Source organism: Symphalangus syndactylus, chromosome 11 (assembly GCF_028878055.3).
Source record: "Symphalangus syndactylus isolate Jambi chromosome 11, NHGRI_mSymSyn1-v2.1_pri, whole genome shotgun sequence".
In the NCBI taxonomy this organism is placed as follows: domain Eukaryota; kingdom Metazoa; phylum Chordata; class Mammalia; order Primates; family Hylobatidae; genus Symphalangus; species Symphalangus syndactylus.
Genome location: NC_072433.2, coordinates 37,413,142 through 37,436,522, shown reverse-complemented (window position 1 = coordinate 37,436,522; position 23,381 = coordinate 37,413,142). Strand labels below are relative to the sequence as shown.

At 42.4% G+C, this 23,381-nt stretch overlaps 1 protein-coding gene across 2 annotated transcripts in view; it reads right to left on the bottom strand.

Annotated features, from left to right (window-relative positions):
* The window catches only part of AMFR (autocrine motility factor receptor), a 71,305-nt gene that overhangs the window by 16,768 nt on the left and 31,156 nt on the right, over nt 1–23,381 (bottom strand). Inside the window, exons 9-11 of one of the 2 annotated variants that reach the window (XM_055233240.2) lie at nt 11,366–11,556; nt 10,938–11,033; nt 8,098–8,201 (exon numbers count right to left, since the gene is read on the bottom strand). In XM_055233240.2, coding sequence (XP_055089215.1) covers nt 8,098–8,201; nt 10,938–11,033; nt 11,366–11,556 — 391 coding nt within the window. The remainder of the gene's footprint in view (nt 1–8,097; nt 8,202–10,937; nt 11,034–11,365; nt 11,557–23,381) is intronic. The other variant, XM_055233241.2, reaches the window with a different exon arrangement.

Below are 23,381 nucleotides of genomic sequence, written 5' to 3'. Positions count from 1 at the left end.
TGCACTCCAGCCTGGGCAACAGAGCAAGACTCTGTCTCCAAAAAAAAAAAAAAAAAAAAAAAAAAGAAAGAAAGAAAAGCACAGTATGCTTTATATTAGCCCCCATAAAACAAAATATTTAGGACAAAATACATATAAGATCTATATGAGGAAAATTACAAAATCTTGATAAATGATATCAATGAAGAATGAAATAAACGGAGAGATAGTCCACGTTCATGGACAGAAAGACTAAATATTTTCAAGATGTCCATTCTTCCCAACTTGATGTACAGATTCAATGCAATCCTAATCAATATCCCAGCAAGCTATTTTGTGGATATTGACAAAATGATTCTAAAGTTATATGAAGAGACAAAAGACTCAGGATAGCCAATACAATATTGAAGAAGAACAAAGCTGGAGGATTTGACACTGCCTGTCTAAAAGACTTATTATAAAGCTACAGTAATCAAGACAATGTGGTATTGGCAAAAGAATAGATCAATGGAACAGAATAGAGAGCCCAGAACTAAACCCACATAGTTAGCTGATTTTTGACAGAAGAGCAAAGGCAATACAATAGAGAAAAGATAGCCTTTTCAACAAATGGTGCTATAACTGGCCATCCACATGCAAAACAATAATCTAGGCACAGCCCTTATACTCTTCACAATCATTAACTCAAAATGGATCACAGGCCTAAATGTAAAATGCAAAACTATAATACCCCTAGAAGATAACAGAGAAATAAATAACCTAGGGTATGGCAATTACTTTTTAGATACAACACCAAAGGCACAATCCATGAAAGAAAATAATTGATAAGCTAGACTTCATTAAAAGTAAAGAGTTCTGCAAAAGACAATGTCAAAAATAAGATGACAAGCCAGAATGGGAGAAAATATTTGTAAAAGACACATCTGATAAAGGACTGCTATCCAAAATATACAAAGAATTTTTAAAGCTCAACGGTAAAAAAAGAACCTGATCAAAAAATGAGTATAAGACCTTAATAGATACTTCACCAAAGATAGATGTACAGATGGCAAATAAGAATATAACAAGTTGCTCCACATCATATGTCATTAGATAAATGCAAATTAAACAAGACACCACTACATATATATTAGAATAGCCAAAATCTGGAACACTGACAAAACCAAATGCTGGAGAGGATGTGGAGTAACAGGAACTCTCATTCACTGCTGGTGAGAACACAAGATGATACAGCCACTCTGGAGGACAATTCAGCAGCTTCTAACAAAATTAAACAATTTTACCATTTGATCTAGCAATCATGTTGTTTAGCATTTGTATTCGTCGGTTTTCACATTGCTGATAAAGACATACCCGAGACTGGCAACTTACAAAAGAAAGAGGTTTAATCAACTTACAGTTCCACATGGCTGGGGAGGCCTCACGATCATGGCAGAAGGTAAGGAGGAGCAAGTCACATCTTACATGGATGGTGGCAGGCAAAGAGAGAGAGCTTGTGCAGGTGAACTCCTCTTTTTAAAACCATCATATCTTGTGAGACTTACTCACTATCACGAGAACAGCAGGAGAAAGACCTGCCCCCATGATTCAACTACCTCCTACCAGGTCCCTCCCACAAAACGTGGGAATTCAAGATGAGATTGGGGTGGGGACACAGTCAAACCATATCATTCCACCCCTGGCCCCTCCCAAATCTTATGTCCTTATGTTTCAAAACCAATCACGCCTTCCCAACAGTCCCCCAAAGTCTTAATTTATTTCAGCATTAATTCAAAAGTCCACAGTACAACATCTCATCTGAGATAAGGCAAGTTCCTTCCATCTATGAGCCTGTAAAATCAACAGCAAGTTAGTTACTTCCTAGATACAAAAGGGGTATAGGCATTGGGTAAACACAGCTGTTCCAAATGGGAGAAATTGGCCAAAACAAAAGGGCTACAGGCCACATGCAAGCCCGAAATAAGGTAGGGCAGTCAAATCTTAAAGCTCCAAAATGATCTCCTTTGAATCCATGTCTCGCATCTGGGTCACACTGATGCAAGAGAGGGGTTTCCATGGTCTTGGGCAGCTCCACCCCTGTGGCTGTGCAGGGTACAGCCTCCCTCCCGGCTGCTTTCACAGACTGACATTGAGTGTCTGTGGCTTTTCCAGGCACACAGTGCAAGCTGTCAGCGGATCTACCATTCTGGGGTCTGGAGGACAGTGGCCCTCTTCTCACAGCTCCATTAGGCTGTGCCCTAGCAGGGACTCTGTGTGGGGGCTCTGATCCCACATTTCCCTTCTGCACTGCCCTAGCAGAGGTTCTCCATGAAGGCCCCACCCCTGTGCCAAACTTCTACCTGGACATCCTGGTGTTTCCATACATCTTCTGAAATCTAGGTGGGGGTTCCCAAACCCCAATTCTTGACTTCTGTGCACTCGCAGGCTCAACACCACCTGAAGGCTGCCAAGGCTTGGGGCTTGCACCCTCTGAAGCCCAATGGCCCCTTTCAGCCATGGCTGGAGCAGCTGAGACACAGGGCACCAAGTACCTAGGCTGCACACAGCACAGGGACCCTGAGCCTGACCCACGAAACCATGTTTTCCTCCTAGGCCTCTGGGCCTGTGATGAGAGGGGCTGCCGTAAAGACCTCTGACATGCCCTGGAGATATTTTCCCCATTGTCTTGGGGATTAACATTCAGCTTCTGGTTACTTATGCAAATTTCTGCAGCCAGCTTGAATTTCTCCTCAGAAAATGGGATTTTCTTTTCTATCGCATTGTCAAGCTGCAAATTTTCCAAACTTTTTTGCTGTTTCCCTTTTAAAACTGAATGCCTTTAGCAGCACCCAAGTCACCTCCTGAATGCTTTGCTGCTTAGAATTTTCTTCTGCCACATACCCTAAATCATCTCTCTCAAGTTCAAAGTTCCCCAACTCTCTAAGGCAGGGGCGACATGCCGTCATTCTCTTTGCTAAAACATGACAAGAGTCACCCTTGCTCCAATTCCCAACAAGTTCCTCATCTCCATCTGAGACCACCTCAGCCTTGATTTCATTGTCCATATCATTATCAGTATTTTGGTTAAAGCCATTCAACAAGTCTCTAGGGAGTTCCAAACTTTCCCACATTTTCCTGTCTTCTCCTGAGCCCTCCAAACTGTTCCAACCCCTGCCTGTTAGCTAGTTTCAAAGTCGCTTCCACATTTTCAGGTATCTACAGCAGCACCCCACTCCTGGTACCAATTTACTGTATTAGCCCATTTTTATGCTGCTAATAAAGACATACCCAAGACTGGGCGATTTACAAAAGAAAGAGGTTTAATGGACTTACAGTTCCACATGGCTGGGGAGGCCTCATAATCATGGTGGAAGGCAAGGAGGAGCAAGTCATATCTTACGTGGATGGCAGCAGGCAAAGAGAGAGAGCTTGTGCAGGGAAATCCTCTTTATAAAACCATCAGATCTTGTGAGACTTTTTCACTATCACAAGAACAACATGGGAAAGACCTGCCCCATGATTCAACTACCTCCCACTGGGCACCCCCCACAACATGTGGGAATTCAAGAGGAAATGTGGGTGGGGACACAGTCAAACCATATTAGCATTTAACCAAGGAAGTTATGAACTTATGTCTACATAAAAACCTGCACATAGATGTTTATAGCAGCTTTATTCATAACTGCCAAAACCTGGAAGCAACCAAGATGTCCTTAAGTAGGTGAATGAATTAACAAATTGTGGTATATCCAGACAATGGAATATTATTTGGTGCTAACAAGAAATGAGCTACCAATCCCTTAAAGATATAAAGGAAACATACATGCAAATAATTAAGTGAAAGAAGCCATCTGAAAAGGCTACATACTGCAGGTTTCCAACTGTATGACATTCTGGAATAGGCAAAGCTGTGAAGATAGTAAAAAGATCAGTGGTTGCTAGAGGCTAGGGGGAGGCAAGGAAAGGCAGAGTGCATACAGAATCTTTAGGGCAGTGAAAAGACTCTGTATCATGTGGATACATGTCACTATATATTTGTCCAAACCTATAGAGGGAACACAAATGTAAACTATTGACTTTGGGTGATTATGATGTGCCAACACAGGTTTATCAACTGTACCAAACGTACCCTCTGCTGAGGGATGTTGATAATGGGGAAGGCTGTGTGTGAGTGGGCACAGGAGGCATACAGGAAATCTCTGTACCTTCTTCTTAATTTTGCTGTAAGCCTAAAACTGCTCTAAAAAATTAGTCTTAAAAACAAACAAAAAAGACTCATGAGTATTCAAAAGAATTAGAAGCAGGGTCTCAAAGAAATATGCCTGCTCATGTTCACAGTAGCATTATTCATGATAGCTAAAATGTGGAAGAAATGTGAGTGTCCAACAACAGATTAATAGATAAATAAAATGTGGTATATGCATACTCAACCTTTAAAAGGAAGAAAATTCTGACTCGTGCTACAACGTGGATGAACCATGATGACATTATGCTAAGTGAAATAAGCCAGTCACAAAATGACAAATATTGTATAATTCTACTTATATGAGGTACCTAGGTAGTTAAACTCATAGAGAAAGCAAGTAGCATAATGGTTGCCAAAGGCTAGAGGGAGGGGAGAATTAGTAGTTAACTGTTTAATGGGTATAGAGCAAGGGTATCCAATATTTTGGCTTCCCCGGGCCACACTGGAAGAAGAATTGTCTGAGCCACACATAAAATATACTAACACTAATGATAGCTGATGAGCTAAAAAAAAAAAAAAAAAGACAAAAAAAATCTCATAGTTTTAAGAAAGTTTACAAATTTGTGTTGGGCTGCATTCAAAGCTGTCCTGGGCCACATGCAGCCCGCAGGTCGGACAGGCTTGGTACAAAGTTTCGATTGTGCAAGATGAAAAGAGTTCTGTAGATGGACAGTGGTGATAGTTGCACAATGTGAATACACCACTGAAATGCACATCTGAAAAATATTAAAATAGTAGATATAACATATTTTACTAAAATAGAAAAATCGAAAAAAAAATTCACTTTCTTATTCTTTTCTGTCTGAAAAAGAGTATGTACTAGCATTGGCTTGTATGTGCCTATAAGCCTTCTGGAGCAACATAATACATAAGAAACTAACCCTGGCTGTTAAGGGGGTGTGGGAGCTGGGCACATGGGAAAAGGATGGGAGTATGACTTCACTGTATACTCCTCTCTAGGTTCTGAAACTTGTAAACCTATTCAAAAACCTTAAACAAACGAAACACTCCCATGGATGCCACACCTATCAAGCTACCACCTCTACTGCTCTGTGTCCTTCTTCACAACATACTTCCTGGTATGGTCTATTTCTTCAGCTCCCATTCATTTCAATCTACCACAATCTACTCTCCAACCCCTCGGGCCATGGAAAGTGCTGGTTCTATTCCAGCTAATCAATCACTCCCACTCTGCCAAATCCAACATGCATTTCTATGAGCTCATCTTGTAAGAATTCCACACGCGTGACTCTTCCCTCCTGGAAACCCAACTCCTCTGTGCTGTGCTGCCACCTTCTCCTGGTCTCTTCCCTCTCCACCGGCTGTCATGGCTCCTGCCTCTCTGCCAGACCTCTGAACATGGCAGGACCTATAGCTCAGATATCGGCCCTCTTCTCTTTGCCCCCCTGCTTTAGATGTCACCTCCAGGCTTCAATCTCCCAAATGTGCATCTCTCATTTGATCTCCTCACTGAGGTCCAGAACTGCCTACAGAGCAACCCAGACTTACCCAAACAGAACACCGCAACCCATCCTCATGCCTGTTCCTCCTGAGTCTTCGCATCTCAGTACATGGTACCACTGTCAACTCAGCTGCTTAATTCAAACCCAACAAGGCAGCTTCCATTCAGCCACTTCTCTCATCCCCCATATCCAACCAAAGCACCAAGTCCTGCCAGCTCATCTTACAAAAGTGTCCTAAACCTGCCACTTATTTTCACCTTTATTACAAATACCCCTGTCCAAGCCCCCATGTGAATTTCCCTTGACTACTGCAGCAACATCCTAACTGCTGGTCCTGCTGCTTCCATTTCTGACCCTCTATAATTCAACCTCCTCCCAGAAGCAAAATAATTCTGTTAAATATCCTGTCAGTCCCCTGGTGGTGGTGGTGGGGTCTGTAAGAAGCTCTGAATGGCCTTCTAATACTTTTACAAGATCTAAATTTGCCTGTGGCCTATAAGACCCTGCATGTTCTGGCTCTGAAATCTCAATTCATATCACAGTGTTGGTCCCCTACTTGCTAGGCCCCAACCATAATGACCTTTCTCAGTTCCTAGAACTTTCTCACCTCATAGCCTTTGCACCTACTGTTTCCACGGCCTCCTTCCCCCTGATCCAGCTCCATCTCATCCTTCATGTTTTAGCTTACATATTACCCCTCAAAGAGAACATCTCCAAATGCCTCCTCTAAAATGCTTCCTCTGGCCTCTACCCACCCACTCCACCACACTGCCTACCTTACTGCTCCCAGAGCACTCATCACTATCAGCAGTCACCTTATTTATATTTATGACCTGTCTCCCCAGTTAGTATCTACCCTACTTGAGAGTAAGACTTGTGTCTACCTTAATGACATTGCAGGTGCTATGCTCACCACAGTGCCTGTCTCAGGAACAGGCTCTCAGTTCAAATTTGTTCAATCAATCAACAAAGATTAACTAATTAACGAATGAACCAATGACCTTCCAAAGCACTGGCTGGGCTTATCCAGGTCAGCCAGAGGCCCTAATCCAAGCAGGACTAAGGTGGTTTGCACTGGATTTCAACAATGGTGAAACATGTTTCTCCATCATTGTAAAATAATAACACATTCCTTTGGAAAAATACAAAGAAACTTGAAATATTCAAACAATATCCTTGAGCCAACAGCACGCCTCAACATTTCAAGGCATATACACACATGCATGCACATATACACACACACACACAGTCACACAATTTTTGGAGGCGAGGGAGGAAAAGATGGGGAACAAAAACACACATTTGGTGAGCCTCATGCAATTTTTTTTTTTTTTTTTTTTTGAGACAGAGTTTCACTCTCGTTGCCCAGACTGGAGTGTAATGGCCTGATCTCGGCTCACTGCAACCTCTGCCCCCTGGGTTCAAGCGATTCTCCTGCCTCAGCCTCCCAAGTAGCTGGGATTACAGGTGCATGCCAACATGCCCAGCAAATTTTTGTATTTTTAGCAGAGACAGGGTTTCACTATATTGGCCAGGCTGGTCTCGAACTCCTGACCTCAGGTGATCCACCTGCCTCAGCCTCCCAAAGTGCTGGGATTACAGGCGTGAGCCACCATGCCCAGTCTCTTTGCTTTTTTTAGAGATGAGATCTCGCTCTGTCACCCAGGCTGGAGTGCAATGGTGTGCCTCAAACTCCTGGGCAATCAAGCCACCTGCCTGCCTCTGCCTCACAAAGCTCTGAGATTACAGGAGTGAGCCACTGTGCCCAGCCTCATAAAATTTTTAATAAAAGACACATCATTCACTCCAGCCAGTAATTCCCCAACATATTTTAGCTAAAGGCTGTACACAGTGGCTCACGCCTGTAATCCAAGCACTTTGGGAGGCCAAGGTGGACGGATCACTAAGGCCAAGAGTTCGAGACCAGCCTGGCCAAAATGATGAAACCTCGTCTCTACAAAAATTAGCCAGGCATGGTGGTCCACGCCTATAATCCCAGCTACTCAGGAGGCCGAGGCAAGAGAACTGCTTGAACTCGGGAGGTAGAAGGTGCAGTGAGCCGAGATCGCACCACTGCACTGCAAGCCTGGGCAATGAAGGAAGACCCTGCTTCCAGAAAAAAAAAAAATTTTTTTTTTTTTTTTTGGCTAAAATCGAAGGAGTCCCAAGGTAAGCCTAGATCACAACAGAGTGTACCTAGTAGTGTTCAGAAAAGGTTAGCTTATCCGCCACAGAAATAAAATCAAAGTTTCAAAATTTAAAACACAGGAATGTAAACGGTCCCAGTAAATAAAAAGAAGCCCCTAAAAATCCTTCTACTCTGCCAGAGCAGAGTAAGACCAACAAGGTCACATACCCGGCACACACGCCCTAGCTGTTCCTTCCCTTCTAATTCCCAGTGATCCTCTTAAAGCAGCTAGCAGACCTTACCATTGCATTGAGCTGGGAGTTGCTGGCCTGCGTAATGCCAAGAATGTTGGTGGTGTGCATCACTTCAACGGAAAAACTCGGCAGCCAGCTCGCAATCCGAGACCCTGAAACAAACAAGAATCCAGTATAAGTTTCAGGGCCCTGACTCTTTGCCCCGTCATCCGCTCTCACAGTGGCCACTGTAATGGCTGGTGTTCACTGAGGGCTTCTTGTATGGCAGGCGTCTCATGCCAAGTGTTCCACATGAACTAGCTCATTTAATCCTCACTACACCCCACGTGGTACCTCCTATTATCATTCGCATAGTATCCTTCTCAAAGATATAGCACTAGTACCCTTGGTCTTTGGTCTCTGAGGCACTTAGAAGTTAGGGGACTTGTTCAAGATCACACAGTTTAACTATGATGGCCAAGATGTGAAGCCAGACAGGCAAGCTCTAGAACCCTTCACTGCTCAGCAATCCTGTTTTCCAGGGGGGCTGGACACAGCCCAGCCCAGTGCCCTCACACGCTCAGCCTGGGAGATGAGGAAGCTTTTCAAGGCTCTAAAGCTTCTACAACACATGAGCTTTGGCTCCTCTCTTTCACAAGCTACACAAATGACTACTCATTTGGAGGCATTTTCACATTTACTTTTAGGAAGTATTTTTTCTTTACTCTTAATAGCCCTGGTTTTCTGATTCAAAATTGTTTTTAAATTGTGCTATTCTACAACAAAGGCTTGTAGACTAACAGCACCAAGAAGTCTGCTGCTTCTGTTACTTCCCTAAGAAAACAGGAGCCTAAGATACAACAGCACCAAGAATCGGCTGTAAAACAACCCAATATCAAGCTACACATTTAAGGCTGCTTTTTCATTCCTTCACAAAGAAACACTGATGCATGGAACAGAAAATCAAGTGTAGCCTGGCACGGTGGCTCACGCCTGTAATCCAGGTCTTTGGGAGGCTAAGGCGGGCAGATCACAAGGTCAGGAGATCAAGACCATCCTGGCCAAAATGGTGAAACCCTGTCTCTACTAAAAATACAAAAATTAGCCAGGCGTGGGGGCACGTGCCTGTAATCCCAGCTACTTGGGAGGCTGAGGCAGGAGAATCGCTTGAACCAGGGAATCAGAGGTTGCAGTGAGCTGAGTTCATGCCACTGCACTCCAGCCTGGTGACAGGGCAAGACTCTGTCTCAAAAAAAAAAAAAAAAAAAAAAAAAAAAAACCAAGTGGAATGGCCATCTCAAAGGTCTTGAGATGGGTACAAACAAAATGTACCCATTTAAGAAATGGATACTTATTTCATGTACTAACTAGGGAGAAATAAAGTTGACTTCATCTATTTTGACTAAATTTTTAGTAGTCATAATTCACAAAATAATGGATTACATAGACAGGTCTCATCTCTAATATTGCTAGTATATTTCAGAAGTTTTACCTGGAAGAGCCCTTCATTCACAGCCACCAAACCAGGCCCTCTAAACCCCTCCAGCATTCTGGGCCCAGCCAGCCAAGTAGCCCCACCTACTCTTCTGGGAGACATGACTCTACTCCCCCTGGTCCCTTCTTTGAGGGATTTCACCAACATGACACCATCCCCACTGTACCCCATTCTTGAAACTCAAATCGGGGATGTGAATAGCACTACTGCTAACAAAATTCCAGGGATGCTTGTGATACAGTAATAATTATAAACATGAACTCACAAAATTTAGCAGTACTGGACTGTTGAAAATCAACACCAGCTTAATGTGAATTAAGGAAGGATGATCAACCAGATCTTGAGATGTCATAGCCTTAGAATTTTAAGTGTGGTTTTCATTACAACTCCTTTTAACACTGCCGGGAGGCAGAACATTTATATTTTATGGACAAAGCAACAGGGTTCCAGCTCTGATTCTGCTTCTGGTACTCACCAGAAAGGCTGCTCAATGATCCTTCATTATATGCTTAAATGCTACACAAATGCAATATATTATTAGCAAAGGTTAACTATCGAGCTAATTAAGTGTGCTCCTTGAAGGCATGGTTGATTCAGTTTTACTCCTCCACCCTCCTGCCCCACCCTGCCCATATTGACATGGAATCGGGCAAAATGCCTGGAACCCCTCTGTTTGTTCTATCTCTATCCATCCATCCATCCATCCCACCTAAACACTTTCAATTAAAATTAAACACAGTCATTGCGTAGCTTAACAACAGGGATACATTCTGAGAAATGTGTTGTTAGGTGATTTCATTGTTGTGCGAACATCATAGAGTGTATTTACATAAACCTAAATGGTATAGCTTACTACACACCTAGGCTATACAATATAGTCTATTGTTCTACAGCATGTTACTGTACTGAATGCTGTAGAGGCAATTATAACACAGTGCTAAGTATTTGTGTATCTAAACATATCTAATAGAAAACATACAGTAAAAATATGGTACAAAAAAACAAAAAAGTACACCTGCATAGGGCACTTACCAGGAATGAAGCTTGCATGATTAAGGCTGCTCTGGGTGAGTCAGTGAATGGTGAAATGTGAAGGCCTAGGACATTACTGTGTGCTCCTGTAGACTTTATAAACACTGTACACTTAGGCTACACTAAATTCATGACAAAATGTTTCTTCCTATATTCAATAAATTAAATTTAGCTGTTTTTTACTTCATAATCTTAATTTTTTTTAACTTTCTGACTCTTATAGTAACACTTAGCTTAAAATTCAAACACTCTGTACAGCTGTCGAAAATATTTTCTTTTTTATTCTATAAGAGTTTTTCTATTTCTAAAAGTTTTAATTTTACTTTTTAAATTTTTTTGGCTAAAAACTAAGATACAAACACACACATCAGCCTAAGCCTACACAGGTCAGGAGCATCAGTATCACTGTCGTCCACCTCCACCTCTTGTCCCACTGGAAGGTCTTCAGGGGCAGTAACACGCATGGAGCTGTCATCTCCTAGAATAACAATACCTTATTCTGGAATACCTCCTGAAGGACCTGCCTGAGGCTGCTTTAAGGTACATTTTTTTTTATATGTAAGTATGAGTACACTTTAAAATAATGATAAAAACTGTAGTAAATACCAGACCACAGGAATTTTTTAGGTCCACTATCATCTTATGGGACCACTGCTGTATATATGGTTTGTCATGGACTGAAATGTCGTTATGGGGCACATGACTGTATAATATTAAACTGGTCTATACAGGGCAATTTATAATTAAAATAGTATCTGCTTAAGGGAGAACACCCCTTAGGTATAGTTTTAGAGGTTGAAACCAACTAACCATCGAAATGGAAGAAGTGATTGTGTTGGTTTAAGCGAGGTCTCCCTTCGGCTGCTGCTACAGGAACCAAATTCTCATCCAAGTTCTCTCCTTGATGGTCTTCCCTGACACGATTATTGTCGGCAATATTAAGAGACATTCTGCATGTTGGACAGGAGGTGTCTTGTTCTAGCCAGGAACGAAGACAGGAGCTACCAAAAAGTCCAAAAGAAGACACGTCAGCATCCTTGATTGTTCCTTAGCATACTTTGTGAGAATTCACCCAGAAGTACTCTGGATATATCAAATGTGCTCCAATTTGATTTTCTCTCTACCACTAGTGAGATTTAAGTGTTGAGAAGCATTTATGGACATTACCTATTTGCCCTACTTCACTTTAATACACTTCCAGTATGTCCTGCTGGGAACATGAATTCTTTATCATATGAAGTCATCTACCAAGCTCCTGGTTGTGACCCCTCTTCAATGGGGCTTCCTAGCATGGCTCACCATCTTCTCATCCAACTCCATTTGGCTACTTCAAAATCCATGTGGCTGAATCATCCAACACCCTGGCCTCTCATGTCCTTGAGTCCTCCACTCTGATGCTCGTGTCTTTCACTCTGCTTTAGCTACTACCGGCACAGTCATAACCTTGGCCTTGTCTTCAAAATCTTGATGTCAAAATTCTCACTCATTCACTCAAGCTCCTCTCCTTCCAACTCCCTTATCTGGCACCAGACTTACTAAGACCTCCCATCTGCTTTTTCCTCAAGCATGACAGCCCTACAGGTCCTTACCTCCCCATTCCCCTGGCTCACCTCTAACCTCTCCTCTCCATTCACCACCTCAATGTCCTCCACCCTCTTCTCTTTGCACGCTGCTTTCCCAACAAGGCCAAAGCTTCTTTTGCCCTCTCTCAGGAGACGATAATGCCTTAATTACGGTAGACACGCAATAAATACTTGAGGTGTCCATTAAAGGAAGGAAAGGGTACTAGAGTAAGAAGCAGAAAATGTGAGATCAGTCCCAATTCTCCCTTAACTAGCTGTGTGATCCAGGCAAACCCTTCAACCTCTATTGACTAGTCCTCTCCACTAAAGAATGAAACGGCTGGATGAATTAATCTCCAAGGTCCCTCCCATTTTATGAGAATTTGTTATCTTTCTCTAAGGGCTCTAGTAGGCACTGAATAAAAATGCTGTATCTTCTTTTAAATATCTACGAACACGTGTAGATACAAAGTTATAAAGGAAAACCTCACCATAATACGATAATCCTCAGTCTCCAGCAACTAAATGGTACATAAGTAACAGGAGTTTCCTAGAGGCCAAGATGGAGCTACTTCTTACTCACTCTGTGTCATGAAAGTGTGTGACAGTTGTGTTCCAAAATAATGTCATCTGTCTGTATGTGTATACCCAACTCTCATATTTTGCAATAATTAAATACCTATAATTTGTCTGTGATAATTTAGTCAAATAAATGATTTTTTTAAGTCCAATTCTCCTACTGACACCCTTAAATCACACCACTAGTATAATACAATTAGCCTTGTGGGGGATGACAACAGTATGTAGGATCCTTGCCTTCCAATAATGCTACACTATGACATACTTTTTATAAGCAAATCTAAATTTATTTCACAAAGTGCAAAATGCTCCCACATTAAATATAACAGCCTAAAAACTCCAAGGTGAGTACAACTAGTTAGATATAGTTTTCTGTTTAAAAAAAAAAAAAAGGCTAGACTTCCTTAACTGAGAGAAATCAAACTTTAGAGAGAAAACTTTAGAGTGAAAAATAGATTTCCAGAGAAGTCTATTCACTGGACTCTGAAATGTTGCAAAAATATCCTCTATAGCAACAAATTATCTAGCTTTTGTGTCTGCAAGAATATAGACATTACCTTTATCACAAATTAAAATGAATTTGCCTTAGATTCTCAGCACACAATCATTCCCGAAGTTACAAAGCAAAGCAAACCAAGAGCACATCCTAACAACTATTTGTTCACTCAACCCGAGGCAGATAAGTTTTAAAATTAAATCCTAACTCTTAAGCAACCACTGAGTAAAGAAGAAATCATGGGTTCCAAGATGGCTGAATAGGAACAGCTCCAGTCTACAGCTCCCAGCATGAGCTACACAGAAGACAGGTGATTTCTGCATTTCCATCTGAGGTACCAGGTTCATCTCACTGGGGCTGTCGGACAGTAGGTGCAGGACAGTGGGTGCAGCACACCGAGCGTGAGCTGAAGCAGGGCGAGGCATTGCCTCACCCAGGAAGCGCAAGGGGTCAGGGAATTCCCTTTCATAGTCAAGCAAAGCTGTGACAGACCACACCTGGAAAATCAGGTCACTCCCACCCTAATACTGCGCTTTTCCAATGGTCTTAGCAAACGGCACACCAGGAGACTATATCCCGTGCCTGGCTCGGAGGGTCCCATGCCCACAGAGCCTCGCTCATTGCTAGCACAGCAGTCTGAGACTGAACTGCAAGGTGGCAGCGAGGCTGGGGGAGGGGTGCCCGCCATTGCTGAGGCTTGAGTAGGTAAACAAAGTGGCCGGAAAGTTCGAACTGAGTGGAGCCCACTGCACCTCGAGGAGGCCTACCTGCCTCCATAGACTCCATCTCTGGGGACAGGGCATAGCAGAACAAAAGGCAGCAGAAACCTCTGCAGACTTAAATGTCCCTGTCTGATAGCTTTGAAGAGAGCAGTCGTTCTCCCAGCATGGAGTTTGAGATCTGAGAACGGACAGACTGCCTCCTCAAGTGGGCCCCTGACCCCCGAGTAGCCTAACTGCGAGGCACCCCCCAGTAGAGGCAGACTGACACTTCACATGGCTGGGTACCCCTCTCAGACAAAACCTCCAGAGGAACAATCAGACAGCAACATTTGCTGTTCAGCAATATTCGCTGTTCTGCAGCCTCCGCTGCTGATACCCAGGCAAACAGGGTCTGGAGTGGACCTCCAGCAAACTCCAACAGACCTGCAGCAGAGGGTCCTGACTGTTAGAAGGAAAACTAACAAACAGAAAGGACATCCACACCAAAACCCCATCTGTACGTCACCATCATCAAAGACCAAAGGTAGATAAAACCGCAAAGATGGGGAAAAACCAGAACAGAAAAACTGAAAATTCTAAAAATCAGAGTGCCTCTCCTCCTCCAAAGGAACGCAGCTCCTCACCAGCAGCAGAACAAAGCTGGATGGAGAATGACTTTGACAAGTTGAGAAAGGAAGGCTTCAGACAATCAAACTTCTCCGAGCTAAAGGAGGAAGTCTGAACTCGTCGCAAAGAAGTTAAAAACCTTGAAAAAAGATTAGACGAATGACTCTGAACTCGTCGCAAAGAAGTTAAAAACCTTGAAAAAAGATTAGACGAATGACTAACTAGAATAACCAATGCAGAGAAGTCCTTAAAGGACCTGATGGATCTGAAAACCATGGCATGAGAACTACGTGACAAATGCACAAGCTTCAGTAGCCAATTCCATCAACTGGAAGAAAGGGTATCAGTGACTGAAGATCAAATGAATGAAATGAAGCAAGAAGAGAAGTTTAGAGAAAAATGAATAAAAAGAAATGAACAAAGCCTCCAAGAAATATGGGACTATGTGAAAAGACGAAATCTACGTCTGACTGGTGTCCCTGAAAGTGACGGGGAGAATGGAACCAAGTTGGAAAACACTCTGCAGGATATTATCTAGGAGAACTTCCCCAACCTAGCAAGGCAGGCCAACATTCAGATTCAGGAAATACAGAGAATGCCACAAAGATACTCCTCGAGAAGAGCAACTCCAAGACACATAATTGTCAGATTCACCAAAGTTGAAATGAAGGAAAAAATGTTAAGGGCAGCAAGAGAGAAAGGTCGGGTTACCCACAAAGGGAAGCCCATCAGACTAATAGCTGATCTCTCGGCAGAAACTCTACAAGCCAGAAGAGAGTGGGGGCCAATATTCAACATTCTTTTTTTTTTTTTTTTTTGAGACGGAGTCTCACTCTGTCGCCCAGGCTGGAGTGCAGTGGCGCGATCTCGGCTCACTGCAAGCTCCGCCTCCCGGGTTCACACCATTCTCCTGCCTCAGCATCTCCGAGTAGCTGGGACTACAGGCGCCCGCCACCACGCCTGGCTAATTTTTTGTATTTTTAGTAGAGACGGGGTTTCACCGTGGTCTCGATCTCCTGACCTCGTGATCCGCCCGCCTCGGCCTCCCAAAGTGCTGGGATTACAAGCATGAGCCACCGCGCCCTGCCAATATTCAACATTCTTAAAGAAAAGAATTTTCGTGGAGCCAAGATGGCCGAATAGGAACAGCTCCGGTCTCCAGCTCCCAGCCCGAGCGACATGGGTGATTTCTGCATTTCTGCTTGAGGTACCGGTTTCATCTCACTAGGGAGTGCCAAACAGTGGGTGCAGGACAGTCGGTGAAGCGCACTGTGCGCGAGCCGAAGCAGGGGGAGGCATTGCCTCACTCGGGAAGCGCAAGGGGTCAGGGAGTTCCCTTTCCTAGTCAAAGAAAGGGGTAACAGACGGCACCTGGAATATCGGGTCAGTCCCATCCTAATACTGCGCTTTTCCAACGGGCCTGGAAAATGGCACACTAGGAGATTGTGTCCCGCACCTGGCTTGGAGGGTCCTATGCCCACGGAGTCTCGCTGATTGCTAGCACAGCAGTCTGAGATCAAGCTGCAAGGCGGCAGCGAGGCTGGGGGAGGGGCGCCCGCCATTGCCCAGGCTTGCTTAGGTAAACAAAGCAGCCAGGAAGCTCGAACTGGGTGGAGCCCACCACAGCTCAAGGAGGCCTGCCTGCCTCTGTAGGCTCCACCTCTGGGGGCAGGGCACAGACAAACAAAAACTCAGCAGGAACCTCCACAGACTTAAATGTCCCTGTCTGACTGACAGCTTTGAAGAGAGTAGTGGTTCTCCCAGCACAAAGCTGGAGATCTGAGAACGGACAGACTGCCTCCTAAAGTGGGTCCCTCACCCCTGAGCAGCCTAACTGGGAGGCACCCCCCCAGTAGGGACAGACTGACACCTCACTCGGCCAGGTACTCCTCTGAGACAAAACTTCCAGAGGAACTATCAGACAGCTGAATTTGTGGTCTCACGAAAATCCGCTGTTCTGCAGCCACCACTGCTGACACCCAGCCAAACAGGGTCTGGAGTGGACCTCTAGTAAACTCCAACAGACCTGCAGCTGAGGGTCCTGTCTGGTAGAAGGTAAACTAAGAAACAGAAAGGACACCCACACCAAAAACCCATCTGTACATCACCATCATCAAAGACAAAAAGTAGATAAAACCACAAAGATGGGGAAAAAACAGAGCAGAAAAACTGGAAACTCTCAAAAGCAGAGCACCTCTCCTCCTCCAAAGGAATGCAGTTCCTCACCAGCAACGGAACAAAGCTGGACGGAGGATGACTTTGACGAGTTGAGAGAAGAAGGCTTCAGACGATCAAACTACTCTGAGCTACGAGAGGAAATTCAAAACAATAGCAAAGAAGTTAAAAACTTTGAAAAAAAATTAGAAGACTGGATAACTAGAATAACCAATGGAGAGAAGGGCTTAAAGGAGCTGATGGAGCTGAAAGCCAAGTTTCGAGAACTACGCGAAGATTGCAGAAGCCTCAGTAGCAGATGCGATCAACTGGAAGAAAGGGTATCGCTGATGGAAGATGAAATGAATAAATGAAGAGAGAAGGGAAGTTTAGAGAAAAAAGAATACAAAGAAATGAACAAAGCCTCCAAGAAATTTGCGACCATGTGAAAAGACCAAACCTACGTCTGATTGGTATACCTGAAAATGACGGGGAGAATGGAACCAAGTTGGAAAACACTCTGCAAGATATTATCCAGGAGAACTTCCCCAATCTAGCAAGGCAGGCCAACATTCAGATTCAGGAAATACAGAGAACACCACAAAGATACTCCTCGAGAAGAGCAACTCCAAGACACATAATTGTCAGATTCACCAAAGTTGAAATGAAGGAAAAAATGTTAAGGGCAGCCAGAGAGAAAGGTCGGGTTACCCACAAAGGGAAGCCCATTGGACTAACAGCTGATCTCTCGGCAGAAACTCTACAAGCCAGAAGAGAGTGGGGGCCAATATTCAACATTCTTAAAGAAAAGAATTTTCAGCCCAGAATTTCATATCCAGCCAAACTACGCTTCATAAGTAAAGGAGAAATAAAATACTTTACAGACAAGCAAACGCTGAGTGATTTTGTCACCACCAGGCCTGCCCTAAAAGAGCTCCTGAAGGAAGTACTAAACATGGAAAGGAACAACCGGTACCAGCCACTGCAAAAACATGCCAAATTGTAAAGACCACCAAGGCTAGGAAGAAACTGCAGCAACTAACGAGCAAAATAACCAACTAACATCATAATGACAGCATCAGATTCACACATAACAATATTAACGTTAAATGTAAATGGGCTAAATGCTCCAATTAAAAGACATAGACTGGCAAACTGGATAAGGAGTCAGGACCCATCAGTGTGCTGTATACAGGAAACCCATCTCACGTGCAGAGACACACATAGACTCAAAATAAAGGGATGGAGGAAGATCTATCAAGCAACTGGAAAACAAAAAAAGGCAGGGGTTGCAATCCTAGTCTCTGATAAAATAGACTTTAAACCAACAAAGATCAAAAGAGACAAAGAAGGCCATTACATAATGGTAAAGGGATCAATTCAAAAAGAAGAACTAACTATCCTAAATATATATGCACCCAACACAGGAGCACCCAGGTTCATAAAGCAAGTCCTGAGTGACCTACAAAGGGACTTAAACTCCCACACAATAATAATGGGAGATTTTAACACCCCACTGTCAATATTAGACAGATCAACGAGACAGAAAGTTAACAAGGATATCCAGGAATTGAACTCAGCTCTACATAAAGTGGACCTAATAGATATCTACAGAACTCTCCACCCCAAATCAACAGAATATACATTTTTTTCAGCACCACACCACACCTATTCCAAAATTGACCACATAGTTGGAAGTAAAGCTCTTCTCAGCAAATGTAAAAGAACAGAAATTATAACACACTGTCTCTCAGACCACAGTGCAATCAAACTAGAACTCAGGATTAAGAAACTCACTCAAAACCGCTCAACTACATGGAAACTGAACAACCTGCTCCTGAATGATTATTGGGTACATAATGAAATGAAGGCAGAAATAAAGATGTTCTTTGAAACCAACGAGAACAAAGACACAACATACCAGAATCTCTGGGACACGATCAAAGCAGTGTGTAGAGGGAAATTTATAGCACTAAATGCCCACAAGAGAAAGCAGGAAAGATCCAAAATTGACACCCTAACATCACAATTAAAAGAACTAGAAAAGCAAGAGCAAACACATTCAAAAGCTAGCAGAAGGCTAGAAATAACTAAAATCAGAGCAAAACTGAAGGAAATAGAGACACAAAAAACCCTTCAAAAAATTAATGAATCCAGGAGCTGGTTTTTTTAAAAGATCAACAAAACTGATAGACCGCTAGCAAGACTAATAAAGAAGAAAAGAGAGAAGAATCAAATAGATGCAATAAAAAATGAAAAAGGGGATAGCACCACCGATCCCACAGAAATACAATCTACAATCAGAGAATACTACAAACACCTCTATGCAAATAAACTAGAAAATCTAGAAGAAATGGATAAATTCCTCGACAAATACACCCTCCCAAGACTAAATCAGGAAGAAGTTGAATCTCTGAATAGACCAATAACAGGTTCTGAAATTGTGGCAATAATCAATACCTTACCAACCAAAAAGAGTCCAGGACCTGATGGATTCACAGCTGAATTCTACCAGAAGTACAAGGAGGAACTGGTACCATTCCTTCTGAAACTATTCCAATCGATAGAAAAAGAGGGAATCCTCCCTAACACATTTTATGAAGCGAGCATCGTCCTGATACCAAAGCCTGGCAGAGACATAACCAAAAAAGAGAATTTCAGACCAATATCCTTGATGAACATTGATGCAAAAATCCTCAATAAAATACTGGCAAACCGAATCCAGCAGCACATCAAAAAGCTTATCCACCATAATCAAGTGGGCTTCATCCCTGGGATGCAAGGCTGGTTCAACATAGCAAATCAATAAATGTAATCCAGCATATAAACAGAACCAAAGACAAAAACCACATGATTATCTCAATAGATGCAGAAAAGGCCTTTGACAAAATTCAACAACCCTTCATGCTAAAAACTCTCAATAAATTAGGTATTGATGGGACGTATCTCAAAATAATAAGAGCTATCTACGACAAACCCACAGCCAATATCATACTGAATGGGCAAAAACTGGAAGCATTCCCACTGAAAACTGGCACAAGACAGGGATGCCCTCTCTCACCGCTCCTATTCAACATAGTGTTGGAAGTTCTGGCCAGAGCAATCAGGCAGGAGAAGGAAATAAAGGGTATTCAGTTAGGAAAAGAGGAAGTCAAATTGTCCCTGTTTGCAGATGACATGATTGTATATCTAGAAAACCCCATTGTCTCAGCCCAAAATCTCCTTAAGCTGATTAGCAACTTCAGCAAAGTCTCAGGATACAAAATCAATGTACAAAAATCACAAGCATTCTTGTACACCAATAACAGACAAACAGAGAGCCAAATCATGAGTGAACTCCCATTCACAATTGCTTCAAAGAGAATAAAATACCTAGGAATCCAACTTACAAGGGATGTGAAGGACCTCTTCAAGGAGAACTACAAACCACTGCTCAATGAAATAAAAGAGGATACAAACAAATGGAAGAACATTCCATGCTCATGGGTTGGAAGAATCAATATCGTGAAAATGGCCATACTGCCCAAGGTAATTTATAGATTCAATGCCATCCCCATCAAGCTACCAATGACTTTCTTCACAGAATTGGAAAAAACTACTTTAAAGTTCATATGGAACCAAAAAAGAGCCCGCATCGCCAAGTCAATCCTAAGCCAAAAGAACAAAGCTGGAGGCATCACGCTACCTGACTTTAAACTATACTACAAGGCTACAGTAACCAAAACAGCATGGTACTGGTACCACAACAGAGACATAGATCAATGTAACAGAACAGAGCCCTAAGAAATGATGCCGCATATCTACAACTATCTGATCTTTGACAAACCTGACAAAAACAAGAAATGGGGACAGGATTCCCTATTTAATAAATGGTGCTGGGAAAACTGGCTAGCCATATGTAGAAAGCTGAAACTGGATCCCTTCCTTACACCTTATACAAAAATTAATTCAAGATGGATTAAAGACTTAAATGTTAGACCTAAAACCATTAAAATCCTACAAGAAAACCTAGGCAATACCATTCAGGACATAGGCGTGGGCAAGGACTTCATGTCTAAAACACCAAAAGCAATGGCAAGAAAAGCCAAAACTGACAAATGGGATCTAATTAAACTAAAGAGCTTCTGCACAGCAAAACAAACTACCATCAGAGTGAACAGGCAACCTACAGAATGGGAGAAAATTTTTGCAACCTACTCATCTGACAAAGGGCTAATATCCAGAATCTACAATGAACTCAAACAAATTTACAAGAAAAAAACAAACAACCCCATCAAAAAGTGGGCGAAGGACATGAACAGACACTTCTCAAAAGAAGACATTTATGCAGCCAAAAAACACATGAAGAAATGCTCATCATCACTGGCCATCAGAGAAATGCAAATCAAAACCACAGTGAGATACCATCTCACACCAGTTAGAATGGCCATCATTAAAAAATCAGGAAACAACAGGTGCTGGAGAGGATGTGGAGAAATAGGAACACTTTTACACTGTTGGTGGGACTGTAAACTAGTTCAACCATTGTGGAAGTCAGTGTGGCCATTCCTCAGGGATCTAGAACTAGAAATACCATTTGACTCAGCCATCCCATTACTGGGTATATACCCAAAGGACTATAAATCATGCTGCTATAAAGACACATGCACACATATGTTTATTGCGGCACTATTCACAATAGCAAAGACTTGGAACCAACCCAAATGTCCAACAACAATAGACTGGATTAAGAAAATGTGGCACATATACACCATGGAATACTACGCAGCCATAAAAAATGATGATTTCATGTCCTTTGTAGGGACATGGATGAAACTGGAAAACATCGTTCTCAGTAAACTATCGCAAGGACAAAAAACCAAACACCACATGTTCTCACTCATAGGTGGGAATTGAACAATGAGAACTCATGGACACAGGAAGGGGAACATCACACTCCGGGGACTGTTGTGGGGTTGGGGGAGGGGGGAGGGACAGCATTAGGAGATATACCTAATGCTAAATGACGAGTTAATGGGTGCAGGAAATCAACATGGCACATGGATACATATATAACAAACCTGCACATTGTGCACATGTACCCTAAAACCTAAGGTATAATTAAAAAAAAAAAAAAAAAGAGTAAAAAAAAAAAAAAAAGAAAAAAGAAAAGAATTTTCAACCCAGAATTTCATATCCAGCCAAACTAAGCTTCATAAGTGAAGGTGAAATAAAATACTTTACAGACAAGCAAATGCTGAGAGATTTTGTCACCACCAGGCCTGCCCTAAAAGAGCTCCTGAAGGAAGCACTAAACATGGAAAGGAACAACCGGTACCAGCCACTGCAAAAATATCCCAAATTGTAAAGACCATCGAGGCTAGGAAGAAATTGCATCAACTAACGAGCAAAATAACCAGCTAACATCATAAGGACAGGATCAAATTCACACATAACAATATTAAGCTTAAATGTAAACAGGCTAAATGCTCCAATTAAAAGACACAGACTGGCAAATTGGATAGTCAAGACCCATTAGTGTGTTGTATTCAGGAAACCCACCTGACGTGCAGTGACACACACAGGCTCAAAATAAAGGGATGGAGGAAGATCTACCAAGCATATGGAAAACAAAAAAAGGCAGGGGTTGCAATCCTAGTCTCGGATAAAACAGACTTTAAACCAACAAAGATCAAAAGACACAAAGAAGGCCATTACATAATGGTAAAGGGATCAATTCAACAAGAAGAGTTAACTATTCTAAATATATATGCATCCAATACAGGAGCACCCAGATTCATAAAGCAAGTCCTTAGAGACCTACAAAGAGACTTAGACTCCCACACAATAATAATGGGAGACTTCAACACCTCACTGTCAACATGAGACAGATCAACGAGACAGAAAGTTAACAAGGATATCCAGGAATTGAATTCAGCTCTGCACCAACCAGACCTAATAGACATCTACAGAACTCTCCACCCCAAAGCAAAAGAATATACATTCTTCTCAGCACCACACCACACCTATTCCAAAATTGACCACATAGTTGGAAGCAAAGCACTTCTCAGCAAATGTAAAAGAACAGAAATTATAAGAAACTGTCTCTCAGACCACGATGCAATCAAACTAGAACTCAGGATTAACTCACTCAAAACCGCTCAAGTACATGGAAACTGAACAACCTGCTCCTGAATGACTAGTGGGTACATAACGAAATGAAGGCAGAAATAAAGATGTTCTTTGAAACCAACGAGAACAAAGACACAACATACCAGAATCTCTGGGACACATTTAAAGCAGTGTGTAGAGGGAAATTTATAGCACTAAATGCTCACAAGAGAAAGCAGGAAAGATCTAAAATTGACACCCTAACATCACAATTAAAAGAACTAGAGAAGCAAGAGCAAACACATTCAAAAGCTAGCAGAAGGCAAGAAATAACTAAGATCAGAGCAGAACTGAAGGAAATAGAGACACAAAAAAACCCTTCAAAAAAACCAATAAATCCAGGAGCTGGTTTTTTGAAAAGATCAACAAAATTGATAGACTGCTAGCAAGACTAATAAAGAAGAAAAGAGAGAAGAATCAAATAGACGCAATAAAAAATGACAAAGGGGATATCACCACTGGTCCCACAGAAATACAAACTACCATCAGAGAATACTATAAACACCTCTATGCAAATAAACTAGAAAATCTAGAAGAAATGGATAAATTCCTCGACA